Source organism: Schistocerca gregaria, chromosome 2 (genome assembly GCF_023897955.1).
Source record: "Schistocerca gregaria isolate iqSchGreg1 chromosome 2, iqSchGreg1.2, whole genome shotgun sequence".
Lineage (NCBI taxonomy): Eukaryota > Metazoa > Arthropoda > Insecta > Orthoptera > Acrididae > Schistocerca > Schistocerca gregaria.
The window spans coordinates 624669123-624695451 of NC_064921.1; the positions used below are offsets into that span (position 1 = coordinate 624669123).

At 39.9% G+C, this 26329-nt stretch overlaps 1 protein-coding gene across 2 annotated transcripts in view; it reads left to right on the forward strand.

Annotated features, from left to right (window-relative positions):
- The window catches only part of LOC126334632 (phenoloxidase 2-like), a 210421-nt gene that overhangs the window by 2302 nt on the left and 181790 nt on the right, over nt 1-26329 (forward strand). Inside the window, exon 1 of one of the 2 annotated variants that reach the window (XM_049997068.1) lies at nt 474-531. The exons of the other annotated variant lie outside the window; for it this stretch is intronic. Within the exon in view, the coding sequence (XP_049853025.1) occupies nt 529-531 (3 nt within the window). The 5' untranslated portion in view covers nt 474-528. Of the gene's footprint in view, nt 1-473; nt 532-26329 lie in introns of those variants that run through there. 2 annotated transcript variants of the gene reach the window in all.

Consider the following 26329-nt stretch of genomic DNA (forward strand, 5'->3'; position numbering starts at 1 on the left):
GTTAGTTTTTCAGTATCTACTGTAATATGGGGAATCATGAACTATATAGTTTATGATTCAAGTTAATCTACATCAATGATGTTTCTGAACAATGAAGTGATTAAATAAAAGTGACACTCTTGTAATTCAGGTACACTGATAATGTTGACTCAGTAATAAAATACACTTGTGGAGTATACAGTAAATATTTTACCTTTGTATCCTTGCGTAACAGAGCAGTAAGCTATATAACCCACCCTCCCCTTCGAATATTCTCAATGGAATGGTCTTTATTATATATCAATATTCATACTTCTTGTTTTTGCTGTATGAATATGAATTAGGTGCACTGCCTCAGAAGATAATTTCATCTACATGTATACTCTACAAATTACTGTGAACTGTATAGGAGAGAGTGCTTCCCATTGTTAACAATTGGGGGGCTTCATCCCATCCCATTCATATTTGAGGCACGAGAAGAATGATTGCTGAAACACCTCTGTTCATGGTGTAGTTAGTCTAGTCATTGTCTTCAAGATTCCTACAGAAATGGTATGTTCAGAACTTTATAACTGGGCTTTCAAGTTATTTGTTTATTCATTGACCTATAGGTAGGTTTCTTTGCATTTTTATAACAGAGTTACATTAGATAATAATAATGGATAAAATACCACATAATTAATTCACAGTGCAGACATATATAGACTATTTATCACTAGATTAAATAAGACAGGCAAGAAAAGTAAATCATGAGACTCGCCTGATACCACATCTTGGTTGTTACAGTACATGGTTCCAGTATAATTTACAAACAGGACATGCATGTCTATTGTGTTGCTTGCAGACTCCACCCTGAGTGGTTGTTTATTATTGGTCAACCTGACCATTTATATGTAATATGTTTTCATAGCATGTGCTCTTTAACTGAGTAAACGTTTCTTTTTTTTTAATATAAATATAGTTTAAGACAGATTTAAATGTACACAGTTCCTCTGTGTTTCTGGTCTCTTTTGTCAGTTTATTATATAGTTTGACTCCCTCATAAAATATAGTAGATTGGGTCCTAACATTATAATATTTGCTGCATATTGATCAATGTTTTACTATATAAAACTGTGGATTCAAAGACATATCCACTTGGAACTGTCAAAATACCCCATTTTTCAAATATCTCAATGCATTGACTCCTTTTGCGACTCTTTCTCAATATTCTGGTGGCCCATTTTTGAAGTTTGAACATATATTATATAATCTGAGCATTTCCACACCAGAATATTATGCCATAACAAATGAATGTGTGATAAGTATTTTGTTCTTAGGCATGAGCTATTACACACTGCAGTTAATATTAATAGTGTGTAGAATGCTGTGCTAATTTTACAATTATTCTGATACGTTCATCCCATTTTAATTGCTGATTGACATACCTTCTCCTGTTTATAGAAGTTAATATTATTAGTCTTTTTTATATTAAGAGTTACGTTATTGTTTGTTGGTCAATTGTGGGTCAACATAATTCCCTTGTCAGCTTTTACTCCTAACGTTTTTGGTGTTCCATCTGTAGTTACAATATTGCTATTATCAGCAAATGTCAAGTTTCATCTTGTATGAGTGGGAAATCAGTAATGTGTAACAGTATTGACTCTTAACACACTACTTTGAGGGACCCCAGTGCTAAAATATTCTGGATCTGAAAGTTGCTGCACCATATATTCTGAGCCATTTGAAATTTGGGTCACTAGCCTCAGCACACCATTTGCTTGGTAAGACCTGAAGCATTTATTTACAAATACTCTTATTTTTGTGCTTCATGTACACCTAGACATACTTCTTGATCAGCTATATCACATACATTACTGAGGTCATTGTCCTTTGTTTAGGATTTCTGAAACTATTCTTGTAATTTTTGATACATCAACTTCTGTTTTCTTTCCACGCTTGAAATCAACCTTATCTTTGCAGAGAGTGTGTATTTCTTGAAATAATCAATAAGTCTGTTTTTAATAATAGTTTGAATATAATAGAGGGAAACATTCTGTTACCCCTGGAAACCATTCTTGTAACCATTGATGCCACTTCCTTATAAACAAATATTCCGCACGTGCAGGGCCTCGCTGCGATGGAGCACTTCCTTTCACGCTGGTCACCTGCCACCCTACCTAAAACCTCTTTCCTCATTACCTTAGCCAGCTTCATCCTGACCCACAACTTCTTCACTTTTGAAGGCCAGACATACCAACAATTAAAGGGAACAGCCATGGGTACCAGGATGGCCCCCTCGTACGCCAACCTATTCATGGGTCGCTTAGAGGAAGCCTTCTTGTTTACCCAGGCCTGCCAACCCAAAGTTTGGTACAGATTTAGTGATGACATCTTCATGATCTGGACTCACAGTGAAGAAGAACTCCAGAATTTCCTCTCCAACCTCAACTCCTTTGGTTCCATCAGCTTCACCTGATCCTACTCCAAATCCCATGCCACTTTCCTTGACGTTGACCTCCATCTGTCCAATGGCCAGCTTCACTCGTCCGTCCACATCAAACCCACCAACAAGCAACAATACCTTCATTATGACAGCTGCCACCCATTCCACATCAAACGGTCCCTTCCCTACGGCCTAGGCCTTCGTGGCAAATGAATCTGCTCCAGTCAGTAATCACTGAACCATTACACCAACAACCTGAAAACAGTTTTTGCATCCTGCAACTACCCTCCCGACCTGGTACAGAAGCAAATAACCAGACCCACTTCCTCATCCCCTCAAACCCAGAACCTCCCACAGAAGAACCACAAAAGAGCCCCACTTGTGAGAGGATACTTTCCGGGGCTGGATCAGACTCTGAATGTGGCTCTCCAGCAGGGATACCACTTCCTCAAATCCTGCCCTGAAATGAGATCCATCCTTCACGAAATCCTCCCCACTCCACCAAGAGTGTCTTTCCGCCATCCACCTAACCTTCGTAACCTCTTAGTTCATCCCTATGAAATCCCCAAACCACCTTCCCTACCCTCTGGCTCCTACCGTTGTAACCACCCCCGGTGTAAAATCTGTCCCATGCACCCTCCCACCATCACCTACTCCAGTCCTGTAACCCGGAAGGTGTACACAATCAAAGGCAGAGCCACGTGTGAAAGCACCCATGTGATTTACCAACTGACCTGCCTACACTGTGAAGCTTTCTATGTGGGAATGACCAGCAACAAACTGTCCATTCGCATGAATGGACCCAGGCAGACAGTGTTTGTTGGTAATGAGGATCACCCTGTGGCTAAACATGCCTTGGTGCATGGCCAGCACATCTTGGCACAGTGTTACACTGTCCGGGTTATCTGGATACTTCCCACTAACACCAACTTGTCAGAACTCGGGAGATGGGAACTTGCCCTTCAGTATATCATCTCTTCTCGTTATCCGCCAGGCCTCAACCTCCGCTAATTTCAAGTTGTCGCCACTGATACCTCACCTGTCTTTCAACAACATCTTCGCCTGTGTACTTCCACCTTAACTGACATCTCTGCCCAAACTCTTTGCCTTTGCAAATGTCTGCTTGTGTCTGTGTATGTGCGGATGGATATGTGTGTGTGTGTACGAGTGTATACCTGTCCTTTTTCCCCTAAGGTAAGTCTTTCCGCTCCCCGGATTGGAATGACTCCTTACCCTCTCCCTTAAAAACCACAGCCTTTCGTCTTTCCCTCTCCTTCCCTCTTTCCTAAAGAAGCAACCGATGGTTGCAAAAGCTTGAATTTTGTGTGTATGTTTGTGTTTGTTTGTGTATCTATTGACGTGCCAGCGCTTTTGTTTGGTAAGTCACGTCAACTTTGTTTTTTAATAATAGTTTGTATTATTTTCTGAAAAAGAGGACTGTATTGAACCTGGTCTGTAATTCTCTGTATTTTCTGTATTACCATTTTTGTGGATGGGAAGAATTTCCGCATTTTTGAGGAAATCATGGAAGCAACCAGATATGACTGATGCTTTAATAATGTCTGTTAGAGGTGCCTTTATGCTGCTAAACCTTTTAGTGGGAACACTGTAATCTGATCTAGAACTGTGGACAACTTACTCTTAAATTTTGTACATGATTCCACTGATTTCCTCCCTAATGGTGTGTAGCATCAGCGTTGTGTGAGGTACCCAGTTTACATCTATCCCCAGACATCTGCTCCTTCAGTTTTTCCAGCATATCCATTATGATCACTTCTGGATCAGACAAACCTGTGGTCATTAACTTTGCTCTTCTTTGTATACATTTGATATCTCATGTTAGTTTTATTTTGAACAGGTCTTATGCACTTGAGGAATATTTTGGGCTTTTAGCTTGAGTGTTTTGCAACCATTTTCCTTTGTAGACTGATTCCATTTTCCTAGTATACTAACAATGAACACCTACTTTACCTGCAACTGAGCCTATGTGACCATTTCATTTCATGTCCCTACTTATAATTTGTATCAATTGACCTAATCTTATAATTGTGATTCATTGATACTGATATTACGATCATAGGATGCCATGTGTTTTCATTTTGTGAGGTGCACAGTTTTTCATATATGAACATTTAAAGCAAATGTCCAATTTTTCATTGTTTTGAAATCTTTTCAAAATATGCCTGAATATTTTTGCACCTTTTTGCAAGTAGTATGCCATTATAGATAACTGCATATTCTGAAAAAAGTTTTCTTAGAGAAGCCTGGGGTTATTGTTGATACAAGATTACTGACCTGGATTTTATCTTGGTAGTAGTGCTGCTTCCTGCAATAAATTGATATAGTCATCAGTTCGTTATATGATGAACACAGCACTGTATAATTTACAATTTTTTGCATATTATTTTGGCATCAGTAAACTAACAATGATCAGATAACAATAAATAATTTGAGTAGTTCATAAATTACAGTTGGCATCTACCCTATGACTGCTTTGAGAGAGTGGCAATATTTTTGCAATACACCTTCACATTCGAATTCTGTCTGTCAAATAATGTGATGTCGATTTTATTACTTAGTCACTACATTTAGTTACTGTTCAATTTGTATTATTGGCTATATATAGAAACAGTATTTTCTGGAGACCAATTGCAGTACTGAGCTGTTTATAATGTAATTTTAATGCTTTTGCTGACTTTAATACCAATTATACACACATGTGAACTACACCTAAATCACTAGAAATGTACATTTCAGCTACTGTTTATGAACATTTAAATGACTGCTAATGACACAGAGATGTTTACATATTGGTGGTGGCCAACCAGGAACTGCTCGAAACATTATAATGCACACTTACTTACGGATGAGCATAAGAATAAAAATGAAAATTTGGTTTCACATGTTACTTAGTAACATAGAACAAAGCAAAATCAGGTAACACATTATTATAAGGTGCAAAAGAGCAGTTTGGTTTAAACATGACTTGTGTTACCAGAAAAAAAGACAAATTTATAGGTACTATTTCATTTAAATAATTTATTCTTCTGCAGATACTTCCAGAGTCCTGCCCCCTGTCACCTAGCCACCCCTGTCCACAAACTGCTAAAAGTGTAACTTTTGAAATAAAATAATTACCAAACAAACAATTTCTTCTAGTGTAAGTAAGCACTCTAACAATCAGAATAATCAGGGCAACAAAAGTATTAAACCCAATTTTGGAGATAATCACAAGTAGAGACACAAACATTCTAGAAAATGACAAATTTGATTATGAAAAATTTTTGAGTAGGAAGTTTATGAAAAAAACAAAACAGATGAACCTTAAATTATGAATATTTCTTTATAAAATTATTTCTAGTTAAACCAACTGTATTATTGTCATGAGTGCTTGGGAAATTACTCTGTGAACAACAAAATCTAGTGGATTCCCACCTGAATAAGCTATTTTATATTAAAAACAAAGATTCCAAGACTTACCAAGCGGGAAAGCACTGGTAGATAGGCACAATGAATAAAACACACAAACACACACTCAGAATTTCGAGCTTTCGCAACCGGCGGCTGCTTCGTCAGGAAAGAGGGAAGGAAAAGGAAAGATGAAAGGATGTGGGTTTTAAGGGAGAGGGTAAGGAGTCATTCCAATCCCGGGAGGGAAAGACTTACCTTAGGGGGAAAAAAGGATAGATATATACTTGCGCACACACACACACACACACACACACACACACACACACACACACACATGCATATCAATCCATACATACACAGACACAAGCAGGCATATTTAAAGGCAAAGAGTATGAGCAGAGATGTAAGTCAAGGCGGAAGTGTGGAGGCAAAGATGATGTTGAATGACAGGTGAGGTATGAGTGGCGGCAACTTGAAATTAGCGGAGATTGAGGCCTGGTGGATAACGAGAAGAGAGGATATATTGAAGGGCAAGTTCCCAGCTCCGGAGTTCGGATAGGTTGGTGTTGGTGGGAAGTATCCAGATAACTCGGACGGTGTAACACTGTGCCAAGATGTGCTGGCCTTGCACCAAGGCATGTTTAGCCACAGGGTGATCCTCATTACCAACAAACACTGTCTGCCTGTGTCCATTCATGCGAATGGACAGTTTGTTGCTGGTCATTCCCACATAGACAGCGTCACAGTGTAGGCAGGTCAGTTGGTAAATCACGTGGGTGCTTTCACACGTGGCTCTGCCTTTGATCCTGTACACCTTCCGGGTTACAGGACTGGAGTAGGTGGTGGTGGGAGGGTGCATAGGACAGGTTTTACACTGGGGGCAGTTGCAAGGGTAAGAGCCAGAGGGTAGGGAAGGTGGTTTGGGGATTTCATAGGGATGAACCAAGAGGTTATGAAGGTTAGGTGGACGGCGGAAAGACACTCTTGGTGGAGTGGGGAGGATTTCATGAAGGATGGATCTCATTTCGGGGCAGGATTTTACTACCTCGTATCCCTGCTGGAGAGCCACATTCAGAGTCTGATCCACATTCTATAAATTAGTTTGTTCACATTTTTCACTTTATAAAAATTCAGTGCTGCTCTCTTACTAGCGTTTATTACCAATTCATTGTGACTAAACCAGCTTTCAGTATTGTTCAATGTCTCTTTTGTACACTTCTGAAACATTTCCATTTCTTTCCCACTCACTAACACACTTATATTATCAGCAAACTGGATGGTATCCTTTCAGAATTTGTTGGGTCATTCATATATAACAGAAATATGTTGCCCCTCAACCGTTTGCTTTTGGCTGCTTAGATATGATTTTATCCAGTTGTTGGATGTTCCTCTAATCCCCCTGTTGTTAAGCATAGGCAATAGTTTTGAATGACTTAATGTCATCTATGTGTTCAAAAACCTTAGAAAGATCTTGACATATTCCAATGACATTTTTGCTGTTGTCTAACTGCTGAAGTACTTCACTTAGGCATTTTTAGACAATTTGTTATATATTTTAATTGCAATGTACTTATGACCATTGTTAGTTTTTGCTTTTCTGACAAGAACATAGAGGTATAGATTCTTGTGTTGTAGTTGTGCCTTTGATCATTACACCTAAATTTGGTAATTCAGCAAGTATATAGTTAACACTATCAACACTATATACAGGGTGATTATAATTAAAATCAAACTTTTAAAACTCGGTAGAAATGACACCAATGGCCAGAATGATGTCAAATTGTGATGGAATACTATCGGAGACTTTTGGCCAGGCAAATACAGGGTTGTAAATACAAAATCAAATAAGAGTAATGAAGGAGTCGGTTTAATAATGAATAAAAAATAGGAGTGTGGGTAAACTACTGCAAACAGCATAGTGAACGCCTTATTGTGGCCAAGATAGACACGAAGCCCACAACTACTACAGTAGTACAAGTTTATATGCCAACTAGCTCTGCAGATAACGAAGAAATTGAAGAAATGAATGATAAAATAAAAGAAATTATTCAGCTAGTGAAGGGAGACAAAAATTTAATAGTGACTGGAATTCGGTAGTAGGAAAAGGGAGGGAAGGAAACTTAGTAGGCGAATATGGATTGAGCCTAAGAAATGAAAGAGGAAGCCACCTGGTAGAATTTTGCACAGAGCACAACTTAATCATAGCTAACACTTGGTTCAAGAATCATAAAAGAAGGTTGTATTCATGAAGAAGCCTGGAGATACTGACAGGTTTCGGATAGATTATATAATGGTAGGACAGAGATTTAGGAACCAGGTTTTTAAATTATAAGGCATTGCCAGGGGCAGATGTGGCTCTGACCACAATCTATTCATTACGAACTGTAGCTTAAAACTGACGAAACCGCAAAAAGGTGGGAATTTAAGGAGATGGGACCTGGATAAACTGAAAGAACCAGAGGTTTTACAGAATTTCAGGGAGAGCATAAGGGAACAATTGACAGAAATGGGGGCAAGAAATACAGTAGAAGAAGAATGGGTAGCTTTGAGGGATGAAGTAGTGAAGGCAGCAGATGATAAAGTAGGTAAAAAGACGAGGGCTAATAGAAATCCTTGGGTACCAGAAGAAATATTGAATTTAATTGATGAAAGGAGAAAATATAAAAATGCAGTAAATGAAGCAGGCAAAATGGAATACAAACGTCTCAAAAATGAGATTGACAGGAAGTGCAAAATGGCTATGCAAAATGGCTAAGCAGGGATGGCTAGGGGACAAATGTAAGGATGTAGAGGCTTATCTCACTAGGCGTAAGATAGATACGGCCTACAGGAAAATTAAAGAGACCTTTGGAGAAAAGAGAGTCACTTGTATGAATATCAAGATCTCAGATGGAAACCCAGTTCTAAGCAAAGAAGGGAAAGCAGAAAGGTGGAAGGAGTGTATAGAAGGTCCAAACAAGGGCGATGTACTTGAGGACAATATTATGGAAATGGAAGAGGATGTAGATGAAGATGAAATGTAAGATACGATACTGCGTGAAGAGTTTGATAGAGCACTGAAAGACCTGAGTCGAAAAAAGCAGGTGCTGACAGATGTGAAAATTATCGAACAATCAGTTTAATAAGTCACGGATGCAAAATACTAACACAAATTCTTTACATATGAATGGAAAAACTGGTAGAAGCCAACCTCGGGGAAGATCAGTTTGGATTTCATAGAAATAATAGAACACATGAGGCTATACTAACCCTACAACTTACCTTAGAAGCTGATTAAGGAAAGGCAAACCTATGTTTCTAGCATTTGTAGACTTAGAGAAAGCTTTTGATAATGTTGACTGGAATACTCTCTTTCAAATTCGGAAGGTGGCAGGGGTAAAGTACAGGGAGTGAAAGGCTATTTACAATTTGTACAGCAACCATATGGCAGTTATAAGAGTCGAGGGACATGGAAGGGAAGCAGTAATTGGGAAGGGAGTGAGACAGGGTTGTAGCTGCTCCTCAATGTTATTCAGTCTGTATATTGAGCAAGCAGTGAAGGAAAGAAATGAAAAATTCAGAGTATGTATTAAAACCAATGGAAAAGAAATAAAAACTTTGAGGTCCACCGATGACATTGTAATTCTGTCAGAGACAGCAAAGGACTTAGAAGAGCAGTTGAGTGGAATTGATAGTGTCTTGAAAGGAGAGTATAAGATGAACATCAACAAAAGCAAAACTAGGATAATGGAATGTAGTGGAATTAAGTAGGGGGATGCTGAGTGAATTAGATTAGGAAATGAGACACTTAAAGTAGTAAAGGAGTTTTGCTATTTGGGGAGCAAAATAATTGATGATGGTCGAAGTAGAGAGGATATAAAATGTAGACTGACAATGGCAAGGAAAGCGTTTCTGAAGAAGAGAAATTTGTTAACACTGAGTATAGTTTTAAGTGTCAGGAAGTCGTTTCTGAAAGTATTTCTATGGAGTGTAGCCATGTATGGAAGTGAAACATGGACGATAAATAATTCGGACAAGAAGAGAATAGAAGCTTTTGAAACGTGGTGCTGCAGAAGGATGCAGAAGATTAGATGGGTAGATCATATAACTAATGAGGAGGTATTGAATAGGATTAGGGAGAAGAGAAGTTTGTGGCATAACTTGACTAGAAGAAGGGATCAGTTGGTAGGACATGTTCTGAGGCATCAAGGGATCACCAATTTGGTATTGGAGGGTAGCATGGATGGTGAAAATTGTAGAGGGAGACCAAGAGATGAATACACTAAACAGATACAGGAGCATGTAGGGTGCAGTAATACTGGGAGATGAAGAAGCTTGCACAGGATACAGTAGCATGGAGATCGGCATTAAACCAGTCTCAGGACTGAAGACCACAACAACGACAACAGCTATCAGAGAAGGGGGAAAACACATGGCAGAAGAAAAAAAAGATGAAAATTGATCAATAAATGGCACTGAATGTGTCAGAATATGTAAATGAAAACACCTGTCATGCACACAAGACATTGAAGCTGTATAAACACGCCAGTTACACAGCTTTTCCTTCTTTCATGTCTGCAACATTTGCCATGACTGTCTCAAAGTGTTCAGACAGTGGTATTGTAACAGGTTCATCCATGTTGTTTTCATCTTGTATATCAAAATTGTCCTTGATGTTTGGAGCATGACTCTTCACATTGCTGACATAGTTTCATACAGAACAGTCCTGCCCACCTACACTCATACTAACCTTGGCTATTTGCCTTGCATTTACAGGCTATAAGTTAAAGAAGCCTCTAAACAGTCAGGAACTCCATGTGGTAATGGGAGCTAACCCATTGTTTGTCAGTTTCTGCTCCCACTGTACTGGATCCATGTAGTATATTATGTGTGATTGATTGGAGCTTTTCGTCACAGTGATTTGTGTGTTCAAATGGGTGTACATTTGAACAAGTTTGTGATTCATATATCTACTATTTATGAAGTAAGGACAGTAAATGTGTCACAGTTGTGTTTGATGGGGACTCGGACGGACATAAGATTATCAAACCCATGGATTTCTTGAGGATTTCAATCATAAAGCAGCCTAGGAAATAAAATTAAGCAGCACCATGAAAGAAATAGTTTCACAGGTAAATTTTTTATCAAATGCTAAAAACAAGGATATGCTCATCACCATGCTGATCATAAAATACAGTGAAAGTGGAATCACTCCAAGCAGGCAGCAGATGATGCAGACACACTGATAGTGTGGATAATGAAATCCCTGGCTCTGCACATAAGAGTGTCACAATTGTGGGGGAAGATAATGACTTTCAGGGTCTCCAGATGCTGTCAATGTGTATTTTCTCAAGCCATGGAGAGGTATAACCCCTCAGATCCTACACAAACCGAGATGTGCAGTAGACTAGAGTGTTATTAGGCACATGCTCTTACTCCATGCAGTGAGTGGTTACGACTCTACATCCACATTATCTACCAAAGCATGGTTGAAAGTCTCAAGAAGTCTCCACAAATATGGATCTCAAATCATAGATTACCAGATTCACTTATCCTTAAATCTGAAAAAAGGAAATAATAGCTGCTGGTGAGAAATTTTTGATTGGTGTTTATGGTGGTAACCATCCAATTACAACACTCACCACACTGAGGTATATCCAGTACATGCAGCAAACATGGCTTCCAAACCTTCCACTGAATCTCCAACTCAGCAAAACACCTTCAGTGTTTTTCATCAGGGACAGCAGTGAACTGGAAACTTCTTAGATACAGAGCAGTGGGGGTGGAAGTTGACAAAAGATGAGTTGGTTCTCATTACCACACCGAAATCCCCGACTCTTGAGAGGCTTCTTGAGCTTATACTTGCAAATGCAAGACTCATTACCAAGGTCAGTGTGGGTATAGGTGAACAGGACTGTTCTGCATGTAAATATTCTAGCAATGAAGGGTTGGCTCCTATGTTATTGACAATTTTGATACAGAAGATGAAGATGACCTGGATGAGCCTCGTGCACTACCACTGTCTGAAGCAGTTGAGGCCACTGAAGGTATTAATTCATGCAAAATTTTACAGCATACTTACGAATGTATTTTCCTCTAGCACAACATTAATAATACAATTAAATTTTTTTGTGTGAAGCACTGCAACAAATTGCTGTTCAGTCTGGATCTTCTACATCCCCTGGACTTTCCATTACCCAGAACCCTTCACTTAACCTTCTAGTGGCCAAGAAATATTGCCTGAGCCTCCAACGGCCAAGAAGAGACAAGCAGAAAAACTGTACACATGACGTCAATACAAGTATTTCTTCATGCATTGATAGTTCACTGTACAAGTTATCTGTCTTTTGTATCTGTATTTTATCATCAGATGCCTTCAGTTCTTTTCTAGATAAAGAATCTATTCAAAGTGATGACCCAATCCCTTGTCTCAACCTTCACTCATTTCATGACACATGTACATTACTACATGCAGATTTCATATTCATCTAAGTAATATGTAAGTAATATGCTGCAAACATACTTTCTTACTTTTTTCATCAAATATGTTTTTTCATAAATTAATTTGAAACAACTTTTTATGAGAGTTATACACCAAAAGTACAGCACTGCTAAGAGATAGACAGGTGCGAGAGGTCATTTGGCTGCAGGACGCAGAAGGCATTTTTTGTTAATTTTTGCTTGCAGCCCTCCACCAAAAGAGGAAATTGTATTTTACAGACATCTCTTGTAGTCATTTTAAGGCACGTTTGTGTGTCGTAGAGATCCTTTCTTGGTAACATGTATTTGAGTTGTGGGGGTTTCCAGTGGGTGTTTTTTACATTTTCGCAGAAAGACCATAAATCACTACTTTTCAGCAGGTTCTGGTGTCATTACCACTTGCCAGGCAATCAAATCTGTTTAGCATATTTTGTGAGAATTTTATCTTCTTTAACTTTATATAGATTAGTGAACTTAGAAAAAACATATAGTTTTCAAGAGCTGAAAAAAGTTCAAAAAAATATTGAGTTTTTTTTAAAAAAAATTCTGTCTTCTACAAGGTACCAAATATGAAACTCAGATTAAACACTCCAAAAAATGTACAGAATCATCGAGGAAAAGCTTCTGTGATTTTGTTACCTGACAATTTCGTTAGCCCATTTGACTGGGCTATCAGGGAAAAACCAGGAATCCCATGTTAACTGTGTATTTAATGATAAACTTAACTGTTTTAGCTGTAATGGACTCTCTGAAAGTCATAAAAATACATTATGGGTAGTTTCATGCAACACACAAAGAACAAGAAGACATAGTAAGTGGACTCTGCTAAATTCTTTGGTATGAATATTGATAGAAATGAAACTGGCCCTATCACATCCTATATCTGTCAAAAAACTTTGTTATACAGCTTTCCCCTTATGCATAATCACATTATCTGCACATAAGGATGCCATATGCCATCATAGCTGCTTACTTTGGAGGTTTCCATGCACTGTTGTTTTATGGCATTTGCCAGCATCTTTTTGAGTAATCATCCATGACAAAAGAAGGGTCACTCAGAAGAAATTTATATGGATTATGGTGGTTTTCATTTAAGACACTTGTAGGAATCTGTTTTGTAAACTATAGACTTTTGCAGTGACATCTCAGCATACCTTCTCCCTTGCAACTTTCATCAGTAACAGCCACTCTCTTTTCAGCACCAATAGTACATATCACGACCACAGTACAGAGATAAAACAGGATTTACATAGCAACCTGACAAACTGTACCTTTGTGCATAAACAAGTAAATTACTCAGGCATGAAAGTTTTCAATACTCTGTCAAGGGACATGAAAAGCCCTGCTCTTGGAACACCAAAATGACCAATTTATATTAAAATTGAAGAAATTCCCCCAGCTGTATTTAAGGTGTCGATTTTATTTTGGCAACTAGTTTCAACGTTGTAACAATGTCATCTTCAGGCCCATACACTTGTTGATGTCAACTACATGCAGCTGATACTAGAAGTCAGTGGAAACCTTTCAGATATGACAGGGCATCCAGAAAAACTGATCAGACAAGTAAAGCTGGCCAAGTGAAGTCACTATCGCTTCACTGTGGTGAGTGAGCACTCCATCTTGTTTTGGTTTCTGTGCTAAAGTGCTTGTGAGAGGAAAACACTATCTGTCCTAGTTCACATAAATAGCCTTTGAATCAGGCTCTCTGTCTCACTGATCTCAAATCTTTTGCAGCATTGACATACCGAATAATTACTCTTGCACTCTGAATATGTTTTCTCACTTAATAGTGCATAGTCACCGTAATGGCTGCAGCTGTCTCTCTATAACTGCAGCTATCTCCCATACTGCATTGACACCATGCAGTTCAATGCTCCAGATTGGGCCATGGCACGAAAGTCCTCCCTTCTTCAAAGAAATGCAGCCTCCAGATTTGTATCTTTTTACATATCTGGACAAAACACATCTGAAAATGTTTTGAGGTTGGCCTAATAATGCAGATTGAATACAAGTTTTTTACTTTCCTTCTTACTCTAATTTAGCATAAACCACATGGATAATTGGCTGTTCCTTAACCTAAATTATTCTTCATCATCACATAACAAACTAGTGAAGTAAATTACTGAAACTTTTCATTCTCAGCTGATTCTGTTAATCAAACATTTCAAAGCAAATTGTTCGCTTCAGCTGTTCCACATGCTTAGGATTCCTCATTGTTTACCAGGCAGCTTCTCATTTAATACTTTCTTAGTTAATCATTATTTGCTAAGGGTAATCCAGTCAATTGGTGATTGATGAACTGGGAGTTCAGGAGAGCGGGTGGTTTCCTGCTTGAGGTAGATGCATATTAAACAAACCAAATTCACAACCACATCAGTATCAGAAACTAAGATGCTTAAGGTAATGTGTTATCACATTACCTATCACAGTAATACTGTGTTTGCCAAAACCTTTACTCAGTGCTTATATGTCCCTTCTGTGAGGCTATAAACTCATAAATATAGGAGGCCTGGTTTTAGGGTGTTGTTTAAATAGTTGTAGATCAGGTTCTGAATTGGCAACACATCTAATGGTCTCCTTGGTCAATACAATGAGTGTTGGGTCATGTTTATTATGGTTGTTCTAGTGATGGTAGCTGGGAGATGGAATGTCATACCCATATATCACAAGTTGTGCCATTAGCTGATATTCCACTATCCTGCAATTGCAACCTTGTCATTCCCTTGGGCCTCCTTTGCTTGCAACAGTTCACTATCACTAGCTTCTGAGTAGACACAGAGTAAAATGAAGACATGACCACCTTTTAAAATTATATGTGCGGTGTCACAATATCCCTCTGGCATCTCCCTCTCCCCCAAAGGGGTTCTGTATCATCAGAATTATCGTACTAATTCTTGATTATATCAGTCTTAACACCACTTGAGGGAAGGAATTGCATCACTCTTCCTCCCTCCCTCACAAGTCAAGATACAAATTATTCACTACTAAATCAACATCAGATTACAGTAGCATGTGCCTGTTCACTTATAAACTAAACATTTATCACAAAAACTTAACAAAACATAACTCCCACTACAATGAGACAGTGATAACATTATCGTGTACTTTACCCATAATACTACTTTGTACTTCCCATCCAGTTGGTATCTATAGTCATCATCCAAGAGCATAAGGCACTCCTCATACCTTCCACTCCTCAGTTTACACTTTTCTTTCTTTCATTTTTAACTATAAGTTTCCTTGCTGGTAGTGTACTCACACTTTTGTCAAAATGTAAATGTATAAAGTACTCTTAAAAGACTTAATGTGTCCTACATGTACAATGGAAATTCTTGTGTGTCACAATAACCTCACATTGATGGATGATGTCATTTCCTTGACTTGATTGGTCCTTGATATACGTAAGGATTTTTGTTTTGTTTTACCCTTCATTGTGTAGGGATTCATCAGCAGAACACATTGACTGTTTCTGTAAGCAGGTGGTTTCACATCATTCCACTTGCCCTTGCCACATGAGTTCTTTTGAATTTTGCAACCATTTCCTCACATTCTGTAACATCTTTGAAAAGTTTTTCAGTGATTCTCCCATTTCTCAACTTTTGCCTTAATCACTTCAAATGGCAACAGCATCTTTCTACCATTGCCACTCATATGGAGAAAGCCCAATCCAATCATGTACTTTAGAATTGTACACATGTACAACACAGGGTAAGTAAACATTCTAATTGTTGTGATGGCTGTTTACATAATAACTTAACATTTTGCTGACAGTCTGATGGATGTGTTCCATTCTTCTGTCTGATTGAGGTCAGAAGGATTATTTCTTAGATTTCAGATTCACAACAGATGGTGGAACTGCTTAATCAGCTCAGACATGAATTTAATGCCCTGATCTGTTGGGAATGTGAAACTTGAATAACCAGTTACCATGGGCTGTGCTGCCATGCTTGCTTGTCAATTCAGGATTGCAACAATCACCATGTAATATGAAAAGTGTCTATGTTGGTTAACTCATGGCAGTTACCCATCATTGTTAAGCTGAATGGATCCAAAAATGGCAATTTCTAACATTTCAGGTGGTTTGGAGCCTCTGGTAATCTTTGAAATGGCATGCCATGATGACTGAGATTGGCACGTAGTATACAATACCTCAGATACAGGTCAATACCCCATCTCCTTTTCTTCCACCAGTATTGCTCAGCTGTTTGATAGCATTTGTTTCACACATTCAGTGATCTGCTAGCACATGATTGTGCACTTTCTTCGATACCTCGTCCTTTCAAGTTGTGTGTATCATAATATGTGGCCCAAACTTCATCATCTTACATGACAGCCTTCTGTGCATTATGAAGCATGGTTGCGTCCTGAATAACTGGTAGTCTGGTCCAGTGCTCTGTGCCTCCTGCCACTCATCCAAGTGCGGATACAGCACCAGTCTTTCTGCTCAAGCATTTGGCATTGCTTTGTTCCCTGTCAGGTTTCTGTACTTCCTCCTAAATGAATTCATTCAACCTTAATGCCCAATGAGTTAATCTACTTAATGGATCTTTCACTCCTGGTATCCACTTAAATGCCACTAGGAACATTATAATGTTGAATTTCCTCCGATACAGGTAACAACAAAAATACGTAATACCATATGTGACACTAAACATCTCTTTCACCATTATTTGGCTTTATTCAACTGCCTGAAGAGGGGCAGCAGCCTTTTCAGTTGTTGCAAGGGCAACAGTATGGATGATTGACTGATCTAGCCTTGTAACACTAACCAAAAGGGCCTTGCTGTGCTGGTACTGCGAATGGCTGAAAGCAAGGGGAAACTACGGCCGAAATTTTTCCCGAGGGATGCAGCTTTACTGTATGGTTAAATGATGATGGCGTCCTCTTGAGTAAAATATTCCGGAGGTAAAATAGTCCCCCATTCGGATCTCCGGGCGGGGACTACTCAAGAGGATGTCATTACCAGGAGAAAGAAAACTGGTGTTCTACGGATTGGACCGTGGAATGTCAGATCCCTTAATCAGGCAGGTAGGTTAGAAAATTTAAAAAGGGAAATGGATAGGTTAAAGTTAGATATAATGGGAACAGTGAAGTTCGGTGGCAGGAAGGACAAGACTTCTGGTCAGGTGACTACAGGGTTATAAACACAAAATCAAATAGGGGTAATGTAGGAGTAGGTTTAATAATGAATAGGAAAATAGGAATGCGGGTAAGCTACTACAAACAGCATAGTCAATGCATTATTGTGGCCAAGATAGATACAAAGCCCACGCCTACTACAGTAGTACAAGCTTATATGCCAACTAGCTCTGTAGATGATGAAGAAATTGAAGAAATGTATGACGAAATAAAATAAATGATTCAGATAGTGAAGGGTGACGAAAATTTAATAGTCATGGGTGACTGGAATTCGGTAGTAGGAAAACGCAGAGAAGGGAATGTAGTAGGTGAATATACACCCCTGGAAATTGAAATAAGAACATCATGAATTCATTGTCCCAGGAAGGGGAAACTTTATTAACACATTCCTGGGGTCAGATACATCACATGATCACACTGACAGAACCACAGGCACATAGACACAGGCAACAGAGCATGCACAATGTCGGCACTAGTACAGTGTATATCCACCTTTCGCAGCAATGCAGGCTGCTATTCTCCCATGGAGACGATCGTAGAGATGCTGGATGTAGTCCTGTGGAACGGCTTGCCATGCCATTTCCACCTGGCACCTCAGTTGGATCAGCGTTCGTGCTGGACGTGCAGACCGCGTGAGACGACGCTTCATCCAGTCCCAAACATGCTCAATGGGGGACAGATCCAGAGATCTTGCTGGCCAGGGTAGTTGACTTACACCTTCTAGAGCACGTTGGGTGGCACGGGATACATGCGGACATCCATTGTCCTGTTGGAACAGCAAGTTCCCTTGCCGGGCTAGGAATGGTAGAACGATGGGTTCGATGACGGTTTGGATGTACCATGCACTATTCAGTGTCCCCTCGACAATCACCAGAGGTGTACGGCCAGTTTAGGAGATCGCTCCCCACACCATGATGTCGGGTGTTGGCCCTGTGTGCCTCGGTCGTATGCAGTCCTGATTGTGGTGCTCACCTGCACGGCGCCAAACACGCATACGACCATCATTGGCACCAAGGCAGAAGCGACTCTCATCGCTGAAGACGACACGTCTCCATTCGTCCCTCCATTCACGCCTGTCGCGACACCACTGGAGGCGGGCTGCACGATGTTGGGGCGTGAGCGGAAGACGGCCTAACGGTGTGCAGGACCGTAGCCCAGCTTCATGGAGACGGTTGCGAATGGTCCTCGCCGATTTCCCTAGGAGCAACAGTGTCCCTAATTTGCTGGGAAGTGGCGGTGCGGTCCCCTACGGCACTGCGTAGGATCCTACGGTCTTGGCGTGTATCCGTGCGTCGCTGCGGTCCGGTCCCAGGTCGACGGGCACGTGCACCTTCCGCCGACCACTGGCGACAACATCGATGTACTGTGGAGACCTCACGCCCCACGTGTTGAGCAATTCGGCGCTACGTCCACCCGGCCTCCCGCATGCCCACTATACGCCCTCGCTCAAAGTCCGTCAACTGCACATACGGTTCACATCCACACTGTCGCGGCATGCTACCAGTGTTAAAGACTGCGATGGAGCTCCGTATGTCACGACAAACTGGCTGACACTGACGGCGGCGGTGCACAAATGCTGCGCAGCTAGCGCCATTCGACGGCCAACACCGCGTTTCCTGGTGTGTCCGCTGTGCCGTGCGTGTGATCATTGCTTCTACAGCCCTCTCGCAGTGTCCGGAGCAAGTATGGTGGGTCTGACACACCGGTGTCAATGTGTTCTTTTTTCCATTTCCAGGAGTGTAGATTGGGGCTAAGAAATGAAAGAGGAAGCCGTCTGGTAGAATTTTGCACAGAGCACAACTTAATCATAGCTAACACTTGGTTCAAGAATCATAAAAGAAGGTTGTATACATGGAATAAGCCTGGAGATATTGACAGATTTCAGATAGATTATATAATGGTAAGACAGAGATTTAGGAACCATGTTTTAAATTGTAAGACATTGCCAGGGGCAGGTGTGGACTCTGACCACAATCTATTGGTTATGAAATGTAGATTAAAACTGAAGAAACTGCAAAAAGGTGGGAATTTAAGGAGATGGGACCTGGATAAACTGACTAAACCAGAGGTTGTACAGAGTTTCAGGGAGAGCATAAGGGAACAATTGACAGGAATGGGGGAAAGAAATACAGTAGAAGAAGAATGGGTAGCTTTGAGGGATGAAGTAGTGAAGGCAGCAGAGGATAAAGTAGGTAAAAAGACGAGGGCTAATAGAAATCCTTGGGTAACAGAAGAGATATTGAATTTAATTTATGAAAGGAGAAAATATAAAAATGCAGTAAAAGGAGCAAGCAAAAAGGAATACAGACGTCTCAAAAATGAGGTGCAAAATAGCTAAGCAGGGATGGCTAGAGGACAAATGTAAGGATGTAGAGGCTAATCTCACTAGGGGTAAGATAGCTACTGCCTACAGGAAGATTAAGGAGACCTTTGGAGATATGAGAAGCACTTTCATGAACATCAAGACCTCAGATGGAAACCCATTTCTAAACAAAGAAGGGAAAGCAGAAAGGTGGAAGGAGTATATAGAGGGCCTATAGAACGGCGATGTACTTGAGGACAATATTATGGAAATGGAAGAGGATGTAGATGAAGATGAAATGTGAGATACGATACTGTGTGAAGAGTTTGACAGAGCACTGAAAGACCTGAGTTGAAACAAGGCCCCCGGAGTAGACAACATTCCACTAGAACTACTGACGGCCTTGGGTGAGCCAGTCCTGACAAAACTCTACCATCTGGTGAGCAAGATGTATGAAACAGGAGAAATACCCTCAGACTTCAAGAAGAATATAATTATTCCAATCCCAAAGAAAGCAGGTGTTGACAGAAGTGAACATTACCGAACTATCAGTTTAATAAGTCACAGCTGCAAAATACTAACGCGAATTCTTTACAGACGAATGGAAAAACTGATAGAAGCCGACCTTGTGGAAGATCAGTTTGGATTCCGTAGAAATGTTGGAACACGTGAGGCAATACTGACCCTACGACTTATCTTTGAAGCTATATTAAGGAAGGGAAAACATACGTTTCTAGTGTTTGTAGACTTAGAGAAAGCTTTTGACAATGTTGACTGTAATACTCTCTTTCAAATTCTAAAGGTGGCAGGGGTAAAATATAGGGAGCGCAAGGCTATTTACAATTTTTATAGAAACAAGATGGCAGTTGTAAGAGTCGAGGGACATGAAAGGGAAGCAGTGGTTGGGAAGGGAGTGCGACAGGGTTGTAGCCTATCCCCAATGTTATTCAACCTGTATATTGAGCAAGCAATAAAGGAAACAAAAGAAAAATTCGGAGTAGGAATTAAAATCCATGGAGAAGAAATAAAAACTTTGAGATTCGCCGATGACATTGTAATTCTGTCAGAGACAGCAAAGGACATGGAAGAGCAGTTGAACGGAATGGATAGTGTGTTGAAAGGAGGATATAAGATGAACATCAACAAAATCAAAATGAGGATAATGGAATGTAGCCTAATTAAGTCGGGTGATGCTGAGGGAATTAGATTAGGAAATGAGACACTTACAGTAGTGAGGGAGTTTTGCTATTTGGGGAGCAAAATAACTGAAGATGGTCGAAGTAGAGAGGATATAAAATGTAGACTGGCAATGGCAAGTAAAGCGTTTCTGAAGAAGAAAAATTTGTTAACATCGAGTATAGATTTAAGTGTCAGGAAGTCATTTCTGAAAGTATTTGTATGGAGTGTGGCCATGTATGGAAGTGAAACATGGACGATAAATAATTTGGACAAGAAGAGAATAGAAGCCTTTGAAATGTGGTGCTACAGAAGAATGCTGAAGATTAGATGGGTAGATCACATAACTAATGAGGAAGTATTGAATAAGATTGGGGAGAAGAGGAGTTTGTGGCACAGCTTGACTAGAAGAAGGGATCAGTTGGTAGGACATGTTCTGAGGCATCAAGGGATCACCAGTTTAGTATCGGAGGGCAGTGTGGAGGGTAAAAATTGTAGAGGGAGACCAAGAGATGAATACACTAAACAGATTCAGAAGGATGTAGGTCGCGGTAGGTACTGGCAGATGAAGAAGCTTGCACAGGATAGAGTAGCACGGAGAGCTGCAGCAAACCAGTCTCAGGACTGAAGACCACAGCAACAACAACAACAGCAACAACATTCTACTGCCTTAATGCATGTACTATTGTGTTCTCCTTGCCATTATTTATGTAATGACTCAGATTGCATCTAAATACCTGGTTACTTGCACCACAGAATAGGTTAATTTGTTTTTGTAATTTTGGAAATATTAGTACTGTGCTCGTTTTAGCATCTCTTTCAATTTTTCAGGTGCAGTTTGGCAGTGAGTTTTCCATTGGAATTTCACACCTTTCAACAAATGAGTTAAAAGTTTAGTGATTTCAGCAAACCCTTTGATAAATTTTCTGTAATAATTACACAGGTGTAAAAATGACAGAAATCGTTTCATTCAGTCTTGGCTAATCACACAACCTAGATAGTTTACCTCTGTGGATGCAAAATTACGGTTTCAATAGTTAAATTACACATGCCACATCCAAAATCTTAAACACTTGCTCTGCTCACTGCACATGCTCCTCTGAATATTAAGACAACACATTAACATTGTCTAAATATGGTTTTAATCTAATTAACACTTCATCAAATAATCTATGGAATGTGGCTGGCTCATTCTTAAGCCCACACACCATCCTTTGATGTTGGTAGTATCCCCATGGAACAGGGAATGCAGTCCTCAGTAGGTCTTTTGTGGGCACCTCCAAATGGTGATAGCCACTCTTTAAATCCACCATGGAGATGTATGTATTATGTTGTTCTATGTTGTCCATCACGTCCATTGTATTTAGTATAGGATGCACATTTGTCACCATTATTGTGTTCAGATATTGATAATCCAACATAACTTGTATTTCTCCAACATATCTGATGATTTCTTTATCATAATGACAATGGGTGCTCATCATGGACTCTCGTACTCTGCTGAAAAATGCCATCTACCAGGTACCGATTGATGGATTTCTCCATTAACAGTTGTAAATCCCAAGGTGTTTTGTATGGATTCTAGTGGATTGGGAAATTATCCCCTGTCAATATCTCATTCTGTTTCATTTATGTAACTGGTAATGGTGCACTACAACATGAGCAAATCTGTAAATTGTATTAATAGAGTTTCAGTGTCCAACTGTTTTCTTTTAAATACTGTATTTACATAATGCAAGTTCATCGATGGATTGCTTCTGGCAAAGGTCTCCACTTGCCCTATGTAAGTCATCCTCTTCTAGGATGTCCAAATTGGAATTACCGATCCTTTTGTCAGATCCACTTTGAGCCAAAATTATCCAGGTTCATGGGAACCATGTGCTCTCCATCCACCTCCTGCAGCTGTGTCACTCCTCCTCATTACAGAACAATGTAAAGTGTTCAATGCTTCATTGTTTTACAGTGGCTGTACAACACATAACATATCGTTTGGCAGGTTAGTTCCTTCAATCACCAAGAGTAATTTTCCCATACCTCTTGGTACTCTTATCATGCAAATTGAGCTCCAAAAAATGTGTGCTGGTTTATTTGATTCCACCTTTATGATCAGTGAATTTACAGTGGTCATTCGCAGCTGGAACAATGTCCCACTGGATTTGATAGTGTGGAGTGAAAGACAATTTTTTTCATGATGCTTATTCAGAAAATCAGACCTAGGATTGATTGTGCAACTGCCTTCACAGACATTGGGTAACACTTCCATAAATTCCTGAAAATTTCTTGTTCCAGTGCAAAAATTGAGTAACCATGATCCCAATGATGCCATATCACTATTCCCTACCCCAATGTAATTTGTTTCTCTAAGAATTCAGTCTCTTTGTTCATAATAAGTCCAGACTAGTCAAGATTAGTCATAGATACATGAGCCCCTGTGTACACCAGAAACCTATGCTCCACTCCACTTACTATGTCCACCAGGCAGCATTCCACCTTTGCATATATTTCTGTAGCATTACACGTTACTGGGAATGCCATCCAGTGATTGAGGAATTCCTGTTGTCATTTAATGAAGCCTTACCAAGATTCTGTTCATTTTACTTTCTTTTAACAGTCGTACACCCAATACCCTGTCACACCACATCAATACCATTTTGATTGGTGGTATTTTTTCCAAACGCATGCTACATATCTGCATCTGTAGCGCCTGACCTCTGAGGACGAAAACACTGCATTTACCCTATGCCTGAGTAGCTATGTCTAATTTCTACAGCTGCATAGCAGCCAAAACCTTTTAATTCTGCATCTGTACTTTTCTCAATCTATTGAATGGAAGTCCTCTGAAAAGAACATATAATGCTTTTTGTTCTTTTTTTTTCAGAATAAATTTATCCAACCCCACATTCTGTCTCAACTTACATGTTTCTACATTTATTTTGATCATCCTACTTAAGAGTGCTTCCACCACCTTGTGCCATTTCTGGAACATCCTGTTGTGTTGTTCCCTTAAGAATATAGCACTATTCTGCTTGTAAATAACACTGAAAGGGTCCTTTTTTAAGACGTTCAAATGTGCATATTTTATCCAGTCCCTCATGATACATGACATGCATCTTTACCTCACCAATGAATCATAACTGCATCATGTGCAGATGTACTTCATCTGGCCAATTACTTGGAGTATCAGCAGCTTAAAATGAAGACTGACACACCCTGTGATGGTTTACATGCAAAGAAGCCACAAGACTAGCCACAATAGGATCCATAGAAGAAACAGGTACGCTGAATGAAACTTTTGTCTCTATTGACTCAAGTGGTTATGCTGCCAATACTCATTATCCACTGTTAAAGTATCTACCAGCCTTTCTAATGTGGCATTTTTTTGCCAATAGTTTGTCCATCTGTTTCACCAATTTACAACTTCATCCTGCATTGTCATTGATCATGTTTCTGGCAGTTATGTAACCTTTGTCTAGAAGGACAGTATACTTAAAGTACAATGCACAACATCAAAGCAAGGATTGTTACCACAAACACTTGGGTAGAGAACATGAAAAATTGCACTAATTCTTATGACAGGTCATAGCACATCAAGATTCAGAATACTGATGTGCCTCATGCCAATAATGTCAGTAATTCCTACATGTAGCTTGTACTGCCTTTATATGCGGCAATTCATGATGGACCACATTACAATATTGACATCACATTGGCCATAAATAATAATCTTTACAATTTCTTGTAAAATAGAACAGACCCAAAGGTCCCTCAGGTCTCTCAATCTGTACCCATGAATTCCTATGCACCCATACTATCAGCTATACACATACATAAGAATACCACAAAATATCACCTAAGAATATAAAGCTCACTCTCCAAACGTGTGCCATTGAAACTGCAAGGCAGAGCTGGTGACAGTGTTGCAGTCAGAGTGTCCTCTTGACAACTTACAGCAGCTGATGTAGCTACAGACACTTATGACACCAAATTGTTGGAGCCAGGAGGTGGCCCCAGCAGTGTTGGAGGAAATGCCACCATCAGCAGGACCACCTGGGAAACAGCATGTGTAGACAGCATAATCTGCTGAGGTCAGCAGGATAGTAGTAGCTGTCAGAGACTACACATCATTGCCAACGAATGGAAGCTACATCCAGGCTGCTTTCCCATCTTGAGCTGTGGAATACAGCACAGGGGTGGGTGGTCTCAAACAGTTAGGCCCCAGGATGATTGCTGTCAAAGGCGTGTTCCCATCTTGTGCAGTGGTCAACATGGACCAATGTGTAGACTCAGGGTAGCCAGGCAACTACCAGTCTGGACTCAAACACATGTCCCACCAGGGATGCGGACACCTTCAGGAGGCAGTCACCCAGTAGGTGACCCGACGATGTGAAGACACCAGCTGGACCGCACACAATTTTCTGCTCAAGCAGGTGCCTGTGACTTCTGGAGTCTAAGCCAGGAACAGGTGACTGGTTGCATCACCATGTGCTGTGAAAGGTCTTCATCCTGAGGTTAGAGACTGGCACTGGTGGTGTGGATCAGTATAACGTGCACACCTGGATACTGTCTTAGAACCATTTAGCATGCTGAAGGAGATGGTCTGATTCTAGCACTATTTATGCAAAACGTGCTAGCTAGTGTTTTCCTATTGCCAGTTCTGTAGCCCAGAATGTGAATGAAGTTAGGGTGCTCGCTTGCCTCTGTGAAGCAATAGTGACTTCACCTGGCCTGCTTTACTCATATGGTCAGCTTTTATGGATGTCTGCCATAGCTGAAAGGTGTCTCAACTTCACTTTTCAGAACTGGGGGCAAAAAGATTTTGCAGCATTGGCATATTTGCACACTGAATGCGTCTTCTTACTTCATAATTTGGGTTGGTCCATCCTGATACTAGTCATGATTTTGTCTCCCCCTGGTTATGCATTCTGTTCTTAAATACAATCTTAATAAGTCACAGCCTCCCTGTCTTAAATTACTCACAGAGACATATTCCACATATGGTTAATGTTGTACTTGTCCATCACACGGGCAAATATTTAATTAGAACTTCTCAAGGAATCATTCTGATAATATAAATGACCACGTTTATCAGTGGGACTACACTTCATACAAAAATGTATTTGTAAATAACTTTATATCTTCCTTTCTTGTAAGCATATACCGCTTTCTGTTAAATACCTTTATATCACGTTTGTGTTGTGTGCCTAGATGAAAAGGGACTGTCCCTTAGATTTTGAATAATTTGTCTTCATCATGTAAGAAAAGCCTTTTGCTGCACTAAAATAATGAGACATCAACTTGATAAAATTAATATTTAACAGTTCTCCTGCGTAATACGTCACTTTCAGTTAATTTCTTCATAAATGGTAGTCACTAAGTGGTAAGAAATTCTAGTAATGACTTTGTGTGTGTGCCTATGTAAGAATGACATATTGACTTGA